We start from the raw sequence: 14752 nt of genomic DNA, 5'->3' as shown, positions 1-14752 counted from the left end.
CAAACTTACAGATAAAGTGGTAAAAGTGATAAAAGTGGTCTGTGTGCTGCACTGACTTCCTCTTCCTCACAGCTGAAATAACAACCCAACTGTGTCTGAGGTGAAACGGTCACAAAGTGCTGACAAACTCAAGAGCAGAACAAGTCCTTTTATAGTAAAGGCTGCAGAACGCTCACTCAGGACGGAGTGTGTTCAAAGAACAACAACAAAAAGGTATAAAACAAATGACTTTTATTATCTTTGATTATTTTCATACATGAGTTCTAGTCGCGTCTTTGCAGACTCTTAAAACGGTCGACTTTTAAATCTTGAAGAGAGAAACCAGATTTGACTTTGAAACAACAGCAACAGAACAAACAGACAAAAATACAAAAGAAAAACCTGGCCGTTATGTTTGCGACAGCACGTCCTCCTCGTCCCTGTATTCACGGATATTAACTTGATTAATACTTTAAGGACCCGCCTTTGTCTGGGGATTTGTTCTACGTGGCTGCAAATGAAACTGGTAAATATTTCATTATATACAGTCATTGATATTCGTGAATACAGGGAAACACTGGGGACGTGCGAGATGTGTGTCATCACCGGATTGGTCACGATCCTCTCGTGTCCTCACTGATTGGCTGTTCACTCCTTTCGTCCGCGTCATCTTATGCTGATTGGCCTTTGGAGCGGTGTGAGTTCACACAAACTCTGTCATCAGAACTGTGGAGAAAGCAGCACAGAATTATTGTACATTTCAGCATTTCTGATTTGTTTGTTAGCCTAATTTAACAGTGTCAGAGCAGGGTTCCCACGGGTCCTTGAAAGCCTTGCAAGCCCTTGAACGTTTTTGAAATTCACCCTAAATAGACATGGGTCATTGCAAGTGTTTGAATTCTGTGCAAGAAAGAAGTTAAGTCGATATTTAGATAAATGTCTCCCTTGTTTGTTACGACGCCACCTACTGTTTCATGCCCTGCATTGCTTGAGGTACGTAGACTAGGCCTACGCAGGACAAACGCTGAGTCATAATTACTAGTGGTGTTGTGGACATTGTTCACTGTCTCTCCCCGCTGATGTGAGATTCCATGCAGAACAATGAGCGAGTAACGTTAAGCAAGAGAGAGCAAATGACGACGTGATGCCTGGGAAATGAAAATTCTAAGATCTCACCAAAGAAAAATGACAACAACTGACAAAGATCCCAAGGACAATCACTTGTCCAGATGCAGAGCGTGCTTCAAATCAATGAAAGTGGACGCCATGGACAAAGACGCTCTTACCACATGCTAGCAGCTAAGCTAACAGCAGAGACTGCAAATTTGTCCGTTACTTTGTCATTTATGGTGTAGACCCAGAAACTTCCACACGCCTCTTTTCAGATGTTGAGATTTTTCCGATCACTGTTGTTTTCTTTTGATGAGCAAAGAGGCCAATCTGTGCTCACAGCACCCTCTGCTGGAGACATTGGCAATTACATCAAACAGTCTGCGGCACTTTTTGGCTGCATGTTCTTAAACTCAACTTGGTTTTTAAGGTTTGAGTTTCAATTATCCTTTACGACTGTATTATATTAAATAAAAAGTGTATTCATTTAAGTAAGTTTTTAAATTACAGATTTAAAGTTTGTACAATTTGCAGCAATAAATCAGTGACAGACAGTGACCAATTTCATAACCAAGCAGAACTGATATGGAAACTAAAATATCTCTATTAAGTCTAACATTTCTTTTTTTTTTTAAGTCTTACGTTCTTCAGGAATTCCTCAGCGACAATACGAGCGCGGGCGTTGACGGACAGTTTCATCTCGCTGATCTCCTTGTCGATCTCTTCCATGAAGTGAATGACAAAGTCCACCAGCTTGTGTTTGTACATCTGCTCCGTGTGGAAGTTGGTGATCAAGAAGCTAATATCGTAACCCTGAAATCAGCCAGACACAAGTGAGTGAGTGAGCGAGACAGAAATCTGACAAATACATCAGTAATAACGGGAAGGTTCACTGTAGTTATTTTAGACGAGGGAACATTTTGAAAGAAAAGAAATAAGAGCAATAGCTTCACATGACATGATTAGAAAAATGAAAAGTAAATGTTGGAAATTTTAATCTAAACTAACTTTTAGATTAACATAAAAAAAAAGAAAACAAAGGGAAACTTACACTTTCTTCTTTGTGAAATAAATCATTTCAGTGCTTGGTTTTAAAATCTCTGTTCCAGTTTGTGATGTTGCTATTGCAACAAATGAATGCAACTTCAACTAATTAAAGCTACTTTTGCTCAACTCGGTAGTTTTCTACAGGAGGAATCACCGTGACGACAGAGGCCGTTTCATCATTCAACAGCAAAATCTGGCAATTTTGGTTACAACAATCACAAAAACGGACAGCAAAAACCTAATTATTTTATCTTGTGTTACAAGATTATATCCTTTTTAGCTATAATAACATGTTAACTGATTGATCAGATGGAAAGTTAAAAACAGCACAATGCTTTTCTTATTTTTCTTTCTCACTCTGCACACAGTCAGTTATCATATTTCACAAAAAATATTGAAGGTTTTTTTTTTTTTTAACAGAACTTCTGAATTCTAAACTAGGCTTGAAACTAATCAAGTATTTTCATAATCGATAAATCAGTAGATTATTTTCTCGACAATTTGTTTGGTCCATAAAACATCAGAAAATGTTTCCCATAATCTGGAAATTATGTTTTCAAATGTCTTGTTTAATATTCACATTTTAGAAGCTGAAATCAATTATTCTTTCCTCACAAATATGAAAATACTAATTCATTTAGTAATATTTTAATCAATTAATCGTTGCAGCCCTGCTCCAAATTTTAACTGAACTTCTGATCTCAATAGCCATTTAAAGACTTGACAGTGTTCCTCATTTTATTTATTTTCTTCCTCTGAACTGTATCAATTCCTCTTGTGTCACACGCTTTTTTTTTTTTTTTTACTTCACATTAAATACAACACTGATTACACACTCTACACCATCGCTTACCTCGACTGGTTTCCTCCTCAGAATGAAGAAGTTCTCAGCTCTCATCATCATGAAGCGCATGAACTTGTGGCAAAGGATCTTCTCGATCTCATCAGCCTGGGAAAAAGTTTGAAAACTTGGTTCCAGGACTGGTTTATACAACAATTTTTTTTTTTTTGCTATAAGTGTAACTACTGCTACTGTGACCTTATTATAGTGGATTTTATTATTTCTTTTCCTGGTCAACTTTATTTATGGATGGCTATCAGAAGGTGAGGGAGAATTCAACAAATAACAAATTATAGACTCAGGCTTTTGACTGTGAGGGATACTTGGCAAATACGAGCTCATAGAGGTCGAACTATAAAATCAGGCCGATTTTTGCCATTTTTTAATAAGAAGCATCAGCCAATTATTGTCTCGGCACAGGCCGGTTTTGTTCAATGTAATTTTATATATTTTTTTTATCATTTTACTGTTCTATTTTTTCAGAAAAAGCGGGAAAAAGCCAAACACAATGGGCCAAATATACAGTATATGCTGTATATATCTTCTTTACATCATACATTAGCCATCTGCTGCCCTGATTTCTGACACAAGAAAAACAATAGCCGTCACTCAAAGCAGATACAGCACCAAAATCCTGCCGGACTTTCTTTTACCTGTTTGACAGCGATGCTGACTCTGACAGAGTTAATGGATCCTTCAATAAGAACCTTCTCCTTGTCATTGCGGCTGATCACCACAGGCTGCAGCAGGAGCTCCTTACTGCTTCTGTAATCACAGAAACATCCCACCGTTATGAATAAAACATACAGTTCGTATCTTCTTTGTTTTCAAATAATGTGTTTACAGAACAAATCAAAGTTTCAGTTTGATTTGTACTGTAAACACATTATTTGAAAACAAAGAAGATAATATGAAAATATTGGGAGTTAATTCAGGGATAAGCAGTAGGTGGCACCAAATTCTGGATCAAATTAGAAGGATAACAAAACGTAACTTGATGATGTAAATAAAATAACCTTTGATATGTGGTCTTGATCCGACCAATCAGGTAGAAACAGTCGCGTTTTGTTTGTTGCTTCAATTCATTATTATAGTAAATATTAATTCAACATTTCAAGACTCTCTTTTTAATTTCATGTGTTTCCATCCAGGTGAGTGAATGCATTGATGGAAACACACCTATAGATCATTTGAGTTTATAATGACTACATGCAAACAGGCCACAGCTCGTCCCTGCGGGCTCATTTTACAGCCTTGCCCGTGCGTGTGTAATTCTTTCCTCCTGGATTTTCTTATGCATGTTTGCACATGTCTTCACTTGTGTGACAGCAGCAGATGATCTTCAAACAGCTCAAGGGTAAAAAAGCAGAGCCATCTGATGCTGCTTTGTCTCCAATCACATGTTATCGAACATACCTGACCTCCACCTCCGGCTTGTTGTGACGCTCCACCACCTGCGAGGAGAAGTTCTCGAGGCAGAGGGCGGCCTGTAGTGTGGCCCTCACAGCGTTTAGGTAGGGACGCAGAGTCGCTGTCTGAGGACAACAACAACGAGATCAACATTGGTGTAAATGCAGACAGAGACAGTGTTAGAGGTTGGTTAGATCAGGCTAAAAATATCTTTATGGCAGAATATAATAAGTTACACCTTGTTGATGCATGTAGAGTATACCTCAAACTTACTGTTTAAAGTTAATAAAGTTGTAATACTTGAAACAACTCGTATCTCAAAGTTTTCATCCTCCATCATGTTAAACAGCAAGCCCCTAATTAGGTAATCGTGGCAAATTTATATTATTGAACACAACATTTTGATAACATTGGTAATATTTGTTTTGTGTGCATGATTTCAGAAAATGCACACAAATACAAAAATCCCTCGATATTTCTTTGCTCCATTTGACAAAGAAATCACTGCAACTGGATCATTTTGGTTTGTGGACATTTGAGAAAATTATCATTTACAGATTTAAAAAAACACCAATCAACATTTTACGGACCAAACATGTACTTGATTAATCGAGAAAATCGTCATATTAATCAATTATGAAAACAAAAGTTGCAGCCCTAATATTAGTATTGCAATTGTGATTCCTCAGAAATATACATGCAAACATAGAGAACAAATAAAACAGATTATATAAACATTTACATTAAATGATTAATCGATCGTCAAAATGGTAAATTAGTCATTCGTTGTTGCAGCACAACCTGAACCCACTAACACTCAGATGCTAACTTTGTCTTTAAGTGGTTTTTAGTAAAAAAGAAAAAAGAAAAATATGAGGTAAGGAAGTATTTGATGCAAATGGAAACTAACATATGTCACATACTGTTTTGATTGAATAAATCTTAATGGACAGGAGGCTTGTATCTGACTGAGACTGCAGCTCATACAAATAACTGACCTAATAAATATCTCTCGGCTTATTATGTCAAAGCTACACATGTTTCTGAAGAGCAAATAGTCAAAATAACGAGGTAAAACGAGCGGAGAGGAAAAGACAGCGAACACAACTCAATCATTTTAGTTCGTGCAAACCCTGTGAAGGATGCCCGTCAATCTTATCTCACTGCAGCCAACCACAAAAGCCTTTCTCTGACAAAAATTCAGCTAGCCAGCTAAACCCGTCTTACACGGAGCACTCGTTGACATTTGAAAAAAGCCGAATAATTAAATAAAAGATAAAATACGTTTTCGGTGAAGCAGACTTACCATTTTTCTGCTGTCAAAGACGGAAGTTCCTCAGCCACGCCTGGGACTCCGCTTCCGTAAATCCTACACAGTCGAGTATTGTTGGGGAGTGCTCGTTTTTACTTGACTCCTCCTTTAAAGGAGGCGGGGTTTCCCTCTAACCGTGAACACTTGCTCTTTAAAGTTATTGTTACGCCGCCCGGGTGGAGAGTATGCTGTATAAAACGAGCATACCCTAGGATGCGTCCATTCTCTGCCGTGAACAGGAGACACACATTGCTCAGTGGCTGTCGTTTTACGAATCATTTTAATGTTTTGCTGTTTTTTATGGAATATTAGACATAAAACCATCAGTTTTATATACACACGAAACAATTAAAATGCTGAATTACGAATCCAGGCCGAATCCGTTGCGCCCTGATACAATATGGTTTGTTCCGACGATGCTACTCTCGTGTTAAATTACGTATCCACTATCGTTCACGTTTGTTTCACTGTTGGTTTTATTCGTATATCCCTTCAAATTGTATGTTGTCATTTGTTATTTAGTTATCAGATTTCTTACCGTGTGGATAATAGGGTTAATTGTATTTCACGTTATTGCACACCCCTTCTCTCGTCACAATGGTTTTTTCCATCATGGCCGCCACGCACTGACGGTAAATATCGTTGCGCTTAAACATTCAAAGATACGTATTTATGCATTAAGTTTGAACGTTTCGACTCTTGTAGCTATGCAAATATAGTGTTTTAAGCGTGTGTGTGTAAAACCTTGGAATATTAACAGCCGGTGTTGACGTGTAAACGTCATTTGGACAGTTTGGGCCCAGCGTGCTCGTTCTCGGTGAAGCATACGCTCGTGTACGTGTGTGAGGTTGCGCGTTCGTGCGTGTTTATGTACGTGATGGAGAGATTCAGGTAAACGGAGAGGAAGAGCCGCAGCTATTCACTGCTGTGTTGTAGGCGAGTCCCAGTCGTGTCCCGGGTCACAACTGTTCCAGTCTGAATTGAGTTGTGAGTCATTACGAAAAAATTGGGCCCCGGGTCTCTACGGTCTGAGTCTGAGTTCATGCCAGTTTGAAACGTTTAATTTGAGACTTGAGTCGCTATTGATTTGGATCCAAGCTGAGTTCTCAGTGTTAGATTTCGGGTCACCTAAGACAAGACAGAATCGGGTCCCAAGTCTAAACAGAGTTTCGTCCTACGTCCTTAGCGTCTCAGTCCATGTTACCTAAGAACAGTTACAGTCCTGAGTCCCTGGTGTTTGCCTATGAGTAGAGTATCCAGTCCACGTTGAGTCCTGACTCCCTGGTGTTAGAATTTGTGTCACCTAATAAAAGTTGCAGTCCAGTTCAAGTCCCAATCAATTCCAGAGTCCTCTATGTTGTCCCCAATGTAGAAAAGTCCAAGTTGAATCTTAAGTCATTAGTGTTTGGTTTCAAGTTGAGTACGTCGTCCACAGATTCTCCAAAGAAAAGTCAGAGAACTCAGTTGAGTCCCTAGTCCTAGTGTTCAAGTCACCCAAGAAAAGTCAGAGTTAAAATCTGAGTTTCAGTCTAAGTTGCCTAAAAAGTCGTTGTCCACACATGAAATTGTACAATGTTAAGGTATTACTGTAGCTGTCAATATCTTCTGCAAAATTATTTGAGTATAAAAATTAAAAAAAACTAACCAACATCCAAGTCCCAATTGAGTCACATTGAAGTCGTGGAGTCATTACCTCCTGATGTTAACCGGACTGTTTTCTATCAGTTCGTCCAGGTAGAGCCAGTTCTCGGTCTCACAGCATCATGAGTGAGCTGAAGGACTGTCCCCCGCTCAAATACTATGACTTCAAGCCCGTCGAACATGTCAAAGTGTGCCCGCGCTACACTGCTGTGCTGGGCCGCTCAGAGGACGATGGCATCGGCATCGAGGAGCTGGACACGCTGCAGCTGGAGCTGGAGACACTGCTGTCCTCGGCCAGCCGCCGTCTCCGAGCCCTAGAGGAGCAGAGACAGGTTGGACACAGATTGACTTGTTTTATGTGGTGTCACAGATTTTAGGAAGTGCTGCTCTGTAGATTTCCTCCACTACATGCTTGTGTTGAGTCCAACCTTTGCTGTGTTTCAGATTCTTACAGACTGGCAGGACAAGAAGGGAGATAAGCGCTTTCTGAAGATGGGGAAAGACCCGGACCCTGCTGCCACATCTCGCCACAAACCAAAGAAACCGAAGTTGGATGGTAAAGGCAGTCATGGACCAAGTCCAGGCCCTGGCAGACCCAAATCCAAAAACCTGCAGGCTAAAGTCCAAGAATATGAGTTTACAGACGACCCACAAGACATTCCCCGCACTCCTAAAAATGATGCTCCAAACAGGTCAGGACATTCTGCTTCTTATCATTTCACACAGTTGTCTTAAATCAGGATTTTCTCCAAATTATTAGTCAGGTTATTTTCAGGCAGGAAATACAATGTTCTAAACACATGAGATCTTGTGAAAGTAATGCAGGGTTCACAGCATGTTGAGCTAAAACAAGATGCATTCAAAGACCCTCTTAAATGTCATCACTTCTTCAAACAAACATGAAGTCCATTAACCAAATGTTTGCTGCCACTTTTTGATAACAGATGTGCCACACATTAGGTAATCATTGTAGTAGAAAGGTTTTATTTTTATAAATGCAATCATTGATTAAACATGCGTTTTGTACCTTTTTAACTGATTGACTTTTAATAATAATCCAAATTATTGAATATTCAAGCCCATCCCTACTCTGGTATTCGCCTAAATGCCAGAACACTTCAGTGCAAATAATGCAGTGAATCTTTGTTTAAAAAAAGAAAATGAAAGGATGACACACAGTCATTAATGGGAGATTAAACAAAAGAGTTGAGAGGATAATCTCTGCAAACCAAAGGCAGCAGTGTAGGAGCAGGTGCAGATACTCTCAAGTAAATGGTTAAACTGTTGATAAAGCTCGCTGAGAGTTTTTATATCATGACATGCACTTTAAGTGATGGACTATTCTATCTTTTTTCTGACATGATACTTTTGCATTGTTATTCTAACTTTCCATATCCTTAGATTCTGGGCATCAGTGGAGCCATATTGTGCAGATATAACAAATGAAGAAGTACGATTGCTAGAGGAGCTTCTGAAACCCCCGGATGATGAAGCTGAGTATTTCAAAGTAAGTCTTTTTCTTCCACCTTAACTGAGGCACTAACTAAAAAATTCACTGTTTTAATCACGATAAAGAGAGCTGAGCTTAGGTCCTGTCTGATTTAATTATAGATTCCAGCACTGGGTAAACATTACTCTCAGCGATGGGCTCAAGAGGATCTTTTAGAGGAGCAGAGAGAAGGAGCACGAGCCAATGACAAGAAGAAGAGCCTCATGGGAGGCCCGCTCTCTGAGCTGGATGCTAAAGGTGAGAGAAGAGTGCAGAAACCTGAAGTATTGGCTCATTTGCTGTTAGTATCACCTTGTAATTTTGTACTACCTACACGTGCATGTATATTTTTAAGGGATTGTCCAGGGATGGTTGTATCAAGTACTGATACATAGTCAGTGCTGACCTTTGCCATTCACCACCACAACCTGAGAAACTGGCTTTCACTGAAAAGGAAAAACAGATTTAAGCCAGTATGTCAAGTATGTCTATGTAGAGAAAATCAGCGTTTTTAGCTTGCAGGAACACAGGAGTTGCTGGTTTGCTGCTGCCATGTTTGGTGAGTTTGTGTCACTTGGCTTAAACTGAGTTAATAATTTCAAACATTGAAGTCACAAAATAATAACACATGTATACTTACTGGTGAAGGCAGCAAGGGGATCAACAACTCCTCTGTACCATGATGCAAAATTGCAAATTTTCTCTATGGAATTTGGTGCTGTGAGTAAACGGTTTAGAAAGTGACACAAACTTTCCAGTCATCAAGGCTGTGAAATGGATAAATAAAGTGGACAACATAGTTTTAAGATATCATAGACTTAAACAGGTGTCAATTTTATTGGGTGAGCCTTTTGTTAAGTGGCTAACAGGTTTTCTTCTTGTCCTGCTGTCAGCCTTGTTTTCAGTAAGAATGAGTTTCAGTGTGTATGTTATGTGTCAGTACCTCAGGCATCACTCTTCAAAAAAGCCTGACCTTTCACTTTACCACTGTTTCCTATAGATGTGGACTCACTGCTGAAAAAGTCTGAGTCCCAGAATGAATCCCCAGAGGACGGCTGTCCCTTTGGTCCTCTCACACAACGTCTGCTCCAGGCTCTTGTAGAGGTCAGACTCCTCATTTTATTATCCAGTTTTTGCACTCAAAACTACAATTATCATTAAAATATAAATACATTAAAGTGTGACTATAATTGCATTCCATTCATTCTGTTTTTTCTCAGGAGAACATTATTTCTCCCATGGAGGATTCTCCTATACCAGACATTGCAGGCAGGGATGCTAACGATGGTGCTGGAACGTCTCCTCGAAGCCAAGGAAAAGCCTTTAGGTATTTATGCCACAGCTTGTGAACTTATGAATCATCAGAAACTTTTTCTGACTGAGACTCACTGGCTTCTGTTGTATGTTTTAAAACATAAAAGAAAAACACATGCCCTGGCGTTTTAAGTGCCTTCTATCTTCAATCGTTTCACCCTTAACACACATCTGCAACCTGTCATTTCAAACTGGGACATTTCCCACCAAAATGAAAGTGGCGAAAGTAGTGCCATTGTTTAAGAAAGGTGACATACATGAATTTACAAATTACAGACCAGTCTCAATACTACCACAATTGTCAAAAATTTTGGAGAAACTATTTAACGAAAGGCTAGACAACTTCATTAACAAACACAATCTGCTATATGATAGCCAATATGGATTCAGAAGAAACCACTCGACGGCTCTAGCTTTAACTGAGTCTGTGGAAACCATTACTGACGCCATTGATCAAAAATTACATTCAATAGGAATATTCATAGACCTGAAAAAGGCATTTGACACCATCAACCATGATATTTTGATAGCTAAACTGGAGAGATACGGTATAAGAGGCATAGCACTGGAATGGGTCAAGAGTTATCTTCACAACAGATCTCAATATGTTAAGATGGGAGATTGCACATCGACTTGCTTGGACATAATTTGTGGGGTTCCACAAGGATCAGTGCTCGGCCCTAAACTGTTTATACTATACATTAATGACATATGCAAGGTATCCAATATTCTGAAATTAACATTATTTGCAGATGATACTAATATTTTCTGTTCGGGGGAAGACCTAAACCAATTAGTGGAAACAGTCAATAATGAAATGGCCAAGCTACATGTGTGGTTTAATATAAATAAACTATCTCTAAATCTAGAGAAAACTAAATATATGCTGTATGGGAAAAAAGGATGTAAGACTAGTATTAACATACAAGTTAATGGAGTGGACATCGAAAGGGTTAAAGAGTACAAAGTGCTGGGAGTGATTATTGATGACATGTTAAGTTGGAAGCCACACACCAAACAGTTAAAAGGCAAGCTGGCCAGGAGTGTGTCCATACTTTGGAGGGCACAAAAACTATTAAACCAAAAGGCACTGTACTTGTTGTACTGCGCACTAGTCTCTCCACACCTGCAATACTGCGCAGAGGTCTGGGGACACACTTACAAAACCACTACTTATCCCCTGTTTATACTCCAAAAAAGAGCCTTGAGAATCCTACATCATGCCAGTTACAGAGAACATACAAATCAACTATTTACCAAATCAAAAATACTCAAATTCTATGACTTAATAAAATACCGCACAGTACAGATGATTTATAGGGCTGCCAACAAAAACCTCCCTCACAATCTACAGACATTATTCCTGAACAGAGGGGAGGGACACAATCTAAGAGGGAACATGAGGTTCAGGCAGAGAAGGGTAAGAACTACATTAAAATCCTTTACTGTATCGGTCACGGGGGTCAGACAGTGGAACAATCTGGATGAGGAGATGAAAAAATCAGCAAAACTGAGTGTATTTAAAAAGAAGTATGTAGAGATGACTATTAATCGATACAGACTGACACAGAAAGAAAATATGACAAAGGTCAGAGACAGAAATTTGTAGACACTGGGGGAAACGGTGCAACGGCGCGATGGAACACCATGGACACATGTACATACACACATGGAGTCTGAGTTGACTGTCTAGAGCTAGACTATATCTCTGAGTGCTACCGGATGCTGAAACATGTTTTCTTTGTCAAAATGTCATTAAAAAAAAAAAAAAAAAAAAAAAAAGCAAAATAAAAAAAAAAAAAAAAAAAGGAAATGAAATGTATGATGATAATGGGGCGGGACTAGTTAAGCTTTGCTTCTCCCGCTTTCCCTTTCGGTTATGTATATTGTGTGAACTGCAATGTTATGTGATGAGTGATCTAAATGTCATGACCGAAATAAAAAAAAAAAAAATAAATAAAAAAAAAAAAAAAAAAAAATCACAAATCCCTTGTCCTTGTTTCTGTCTAGTGTTCCTCACACACGTTCTCTGGAGGCACGGATCAAAGAGGAGCTGGTTGCCCAGGGTCTGCTAGATTCTGAGGAGAGACCAGGACCAGGAGGAGACTCTGAGGACGAGGTCCTGGCAGAATTACAGAAGCGACAAGCTGAACTCAAAGCCTTGAGTGCTCACAACAGAGCTCGCAAACAGGAGCTGCTCAGGTGAGATCACGGGGTGTGACGCTCTGAGTCTCCACTCAGAGAAAACACACTATGCAGGGTCCACAGTGTGTTGAGCATATAGGAGCAGCTACGAGATGTCGCTGAAGGTTCTCAGTCATCCATGTCATACTGAAAAAAAGCTATGAGATGCATATAAATTTCATTATTTCTGCAAAAAATGCAGTCCAATAACCAAACACCTGCTGCTGCTGCATTCATAGAACATTATACATTTTTGTACTTTGCAGTCCACTAAAGAAATTCTTGCAGCTGCTGCTGCCACCTTGTGGTAACAGATGCACTAACAATTTATGTCGTCATTTTTAATCATTGATAGCAGTTGTAATTAACTTGTAATATTGTGACATCGACTGATATTTTTTCCCTTGGAGAAAGTTAGGGCAGCAACTAACGATTATTTTCACAATCAATTAATCATTTGGTCCATAAAATGTCAGAAACTGAGGAAAAATGTTGATTGGCGTTCCTCAAACCTGGAAATGATGATTATCCAAAAAAAAAACATTTCTTTGTCATATGAAGCAAATAAACCAAAAAATATTCACATTTAAGAAGCTGAAGATTTTGAGTCACCGTCAAATAAATCAATTATCATTATTTTGACAATTAATTTAGTAATTGATGAATCATTGCTGTGCAAGTAAAAGTGTGGTACCAGTATTTCATTGTTTATTGGTCATTAAAAAAGAAACCTCGTTATCGGTCGACCTCTACTGATTTGCTGGTGTTTGGCAGGTTGGCAAAAGAGGAGATGCGTAAGCAGGAGCTGCGGCAGAGAGTCCGAGTGTCCGACAACGAGGTGATGGAGGGATTTCGCCGACTCATGGCCGCCAGGCAAAAGAAGCGCACTCCAACCAAAAAGGAGAAGGACCAGGCATGGAAAGCTTTGAAGGAGAGGGAAAGCATCCTGAAGCTACTGGATGGCTAGAGGGAGCAACAGTTTGTCTGTTTTTTAAAGATGTTGAAAATAGAAAAAATGTTTTCCAGACACAGACTATGACAGATTTGACATGGTCAGTGAACAGCTGCAGACAGTTAACTGCAAGGGGACATAATTTGAGTAGAATTGTCTCTGCAGTGTTTTGTTTTTTGTCACGTAAAAACTAAAAGCTAGTGATCAGTGGTTAGTTACTTTTAAAGGAATAGTTCTGGGTTTTTTTTAAGTGCTGTATGAGGTATTAACCCATTAAGACTTAAGTCTGCTGCCATTTCAGTGAAAACATGACTGCCAGCAGGGACACAGTGAAAAATAAATTTAAGCCACTTAACAAAGGGTTCAATTGCAATTCACTCTTGCTTAAGTCTATGATATCTTAAGACTAGGTTTCCTGTGTTTTCTCTGAGCTAGGCAAGCGTTTTCTGACTGGAAACTGAAGTTTGTGTCACTTTGTAAACTGCTAACTCTTCCACACCAAAGTCTATGGAGAATATCAACAATTCAACATCAGTCCACATGTCCTCCATCAGTCATTTTTAATGTGTTATCTTGTGACTTAGGTGTTTGTTCATACTTACTTACAGTGACACAAACTTAATGAATGGGCAGAAAGTGGACCAGCTGCTGCTGTGTCTTTTTAAACACAGATTTTCTCAATAGTGTGTAGTGTGCGGTAGTGAACAGTTTACAAACTTATATTTCCAGTCAGGAAAGACCGTCTAACAATAAAATAAAGCAGCAAACACTGAGTTATCAATTAACTCGGATGTATGCAAGCATTTGTTAAGTGGCTAAATTTGTTTTTTATTCTGTACCTGCTGGCAGCCATGTTTTCAGAGACAATGACACGGTCAGTGAAGTCAGTGTTGTTAATGTGAAAACACTTCCCCAACCACACTTTACAAAACTCAAACTATCCCTTTAAGTTAATGAGCACTTGACTTTATTTTCATTTTTGTTAAAATGTTTTTCTTTGTCAGTGGAATTTTTCATGTTGCTTTTTATTTGTATTTTGTCTATTGTAATGGTATGAAAACAAAACACAAATGGTTGAATAAATCACTACCACTTATTCAACATTGTTTGTTTGTGAAACATAAGTCAAATTGGTTACATTGTATTCATCAGACTGTATATACATTACAATGACCTGCATTCTTTTCCTCTAACTTCCACTAGAAACTGTACAAAGCATCAGAAGACCACATTTATTTCACATGCAGTCATATGCTTAAATTAATAATTACATTTTACTTAAGTATAAGTAAAATTACCAAGTCAAAAGTAACAGTTACTTTTGTTAGTATTTGTTGGGGGAATTCTAATTTGTAGAGTGAAAAAAATCAAGAGTATATAAACTAAAAACTAGGTTTTAATTAAACAACCAAACTGTGTTAATACTTGACATTAACATGATTTAGGGAGGCGTGTCATCTTTGTGCAAAAGGA

General features: G+C 38.7%; 2 protein-coding genes across 5 annotated transcripts; one reads left to right on the top strand and one right to left on the bottom strand.

The window, feature by feature from the left end:
• Nucleotides 1-214: 214 nt before the first annotated feature.
• arpc4l (actin related protein 2/3 complex, subunit 4, like) lies at nucleotides 215-5837 on the bottom strand. The gene is made up of 6 exons (XM_058632472.1): nucleotides 5694-5837; nucleotides 4394-4512; nucleotides 3631-3742; nucleotides 2990-3085; nucleotides 1732-1902; nucleotides 215-705 (listed from the first exon to the last, which is right to left on the bottom strand). The coding sequence occupies exons 1-6, from the start codon at nucleotides 5694-5696 to the stop codon at nucleotides 700-702; spliced, it is 507 nt and encodes a 168-aa protein (XP_058488455.1). The 5' UTR covers nucleotides 5697-5837; the 3' UTR covers nucleotides 215-699.
• An 89-nt stretch (nucleotides 5838-5926) lies between these two features.
• tada3l (transcriptional adaptor 3 (NGG1 homolog, yeast)-like) lies at nucleotides 5927-14375 on the top strand. 4 transcript variants are annotated; one of them, XM_058632443.1, is made up of 9 exons: nucleotides 5927-6102; nucleotides 7425-7672; nucleotides 7785-8032; nucleotides 8742-8847; nucleotides 8952-9087; nucleotides 9830-9933; nucleotides 10050-10156; nucleotides 12154-12345; nucleotides 13102-14375. In XM_058632443.1, the coding sequence occupies exons 2-9, from the start codon at nucleotides 7463-7465 to the stop codon at nucleotides 13292-13294; spliced, it is 1296 nt and encodes a 431-aa protein (XP_058488426.1). In that variant the 5' UTR covers nucleotides 5927-6102; nucleotides 7425-7462; the 3' UTR covers nucleotides 13295-14375. The 4 variants fall into 4 exon arrangements, with proteins under 4 accessions (XP_058488426.1, XP_058488424.1, XP_058488427.1 ...); XM_058632441.1 differs by lacking the exon at nucleotides 5927-6102 and adding an exon at nucleotides 6154-6331; XM_058632444.1 differs by lacking the exon at nucleotides 5927-6102 and adding an exon at nucleotides 6404-6590.
• Nucleotides 14376-14752: the final 377 nt, after the last annotated feature.

The sequence above is a fragment of the Solea solea genome, chromosome 6, assembly GCF_958295425.1.
Source record: "Solea solea chromosome 6, fSolSol10.1, whole genome shotgun sequence".
Classification (NCBI taxonomy): Eukaryota; Metazoa; Chordata; class Actinopteri; order Pleuronectiformes; family Soleidae; genus Solea; species Solea solea.
This window is presented reverse-complemented; position numbering and strand designations above follow the sequence as displayed.

Bases quoted from the DNA above. Each gene is read 5' to 3' on its own strand.
- tada3l (XM_058632443.1), top strand. From the start codon at position 7,463: ATGAGTGAGCTGAAGGACTGTCCCCCGCTCAAATACTATGACTTCAAG. The intron at 7,673-7,784 runs GTTGGACACAGA...GCTGTGTTTCAG, and splicing joins CCCTAGAGGAGCAGAGACAG to ATTCTTACAGACTGGCAGGA. The intron at 12,346-13,101 runs GTGAGATCACGG...GGTGTTTGGCAG, and splicing joins CGCAAACAGGAGCTGCTCAG to GTTGGCAAAAGAGGAGATGC.
- arpc4l (XM_058632472.1), bottom strand. The intron at 3,086-3,630 runs GTAAAAGAAAGT...ACTTTTTCCCAG, and splicing joins TCAGCATCGCTGTCAAACAG to GCTGATGAGATCGAGAAGAT. The intron at 1,903-2,989 runs GTAAGCGATGGT...GGCTGATTTCAG, and splicing joins TGAGGAGGAAACCAGTCGAG to GGTTACGATATTAGCTTCTT.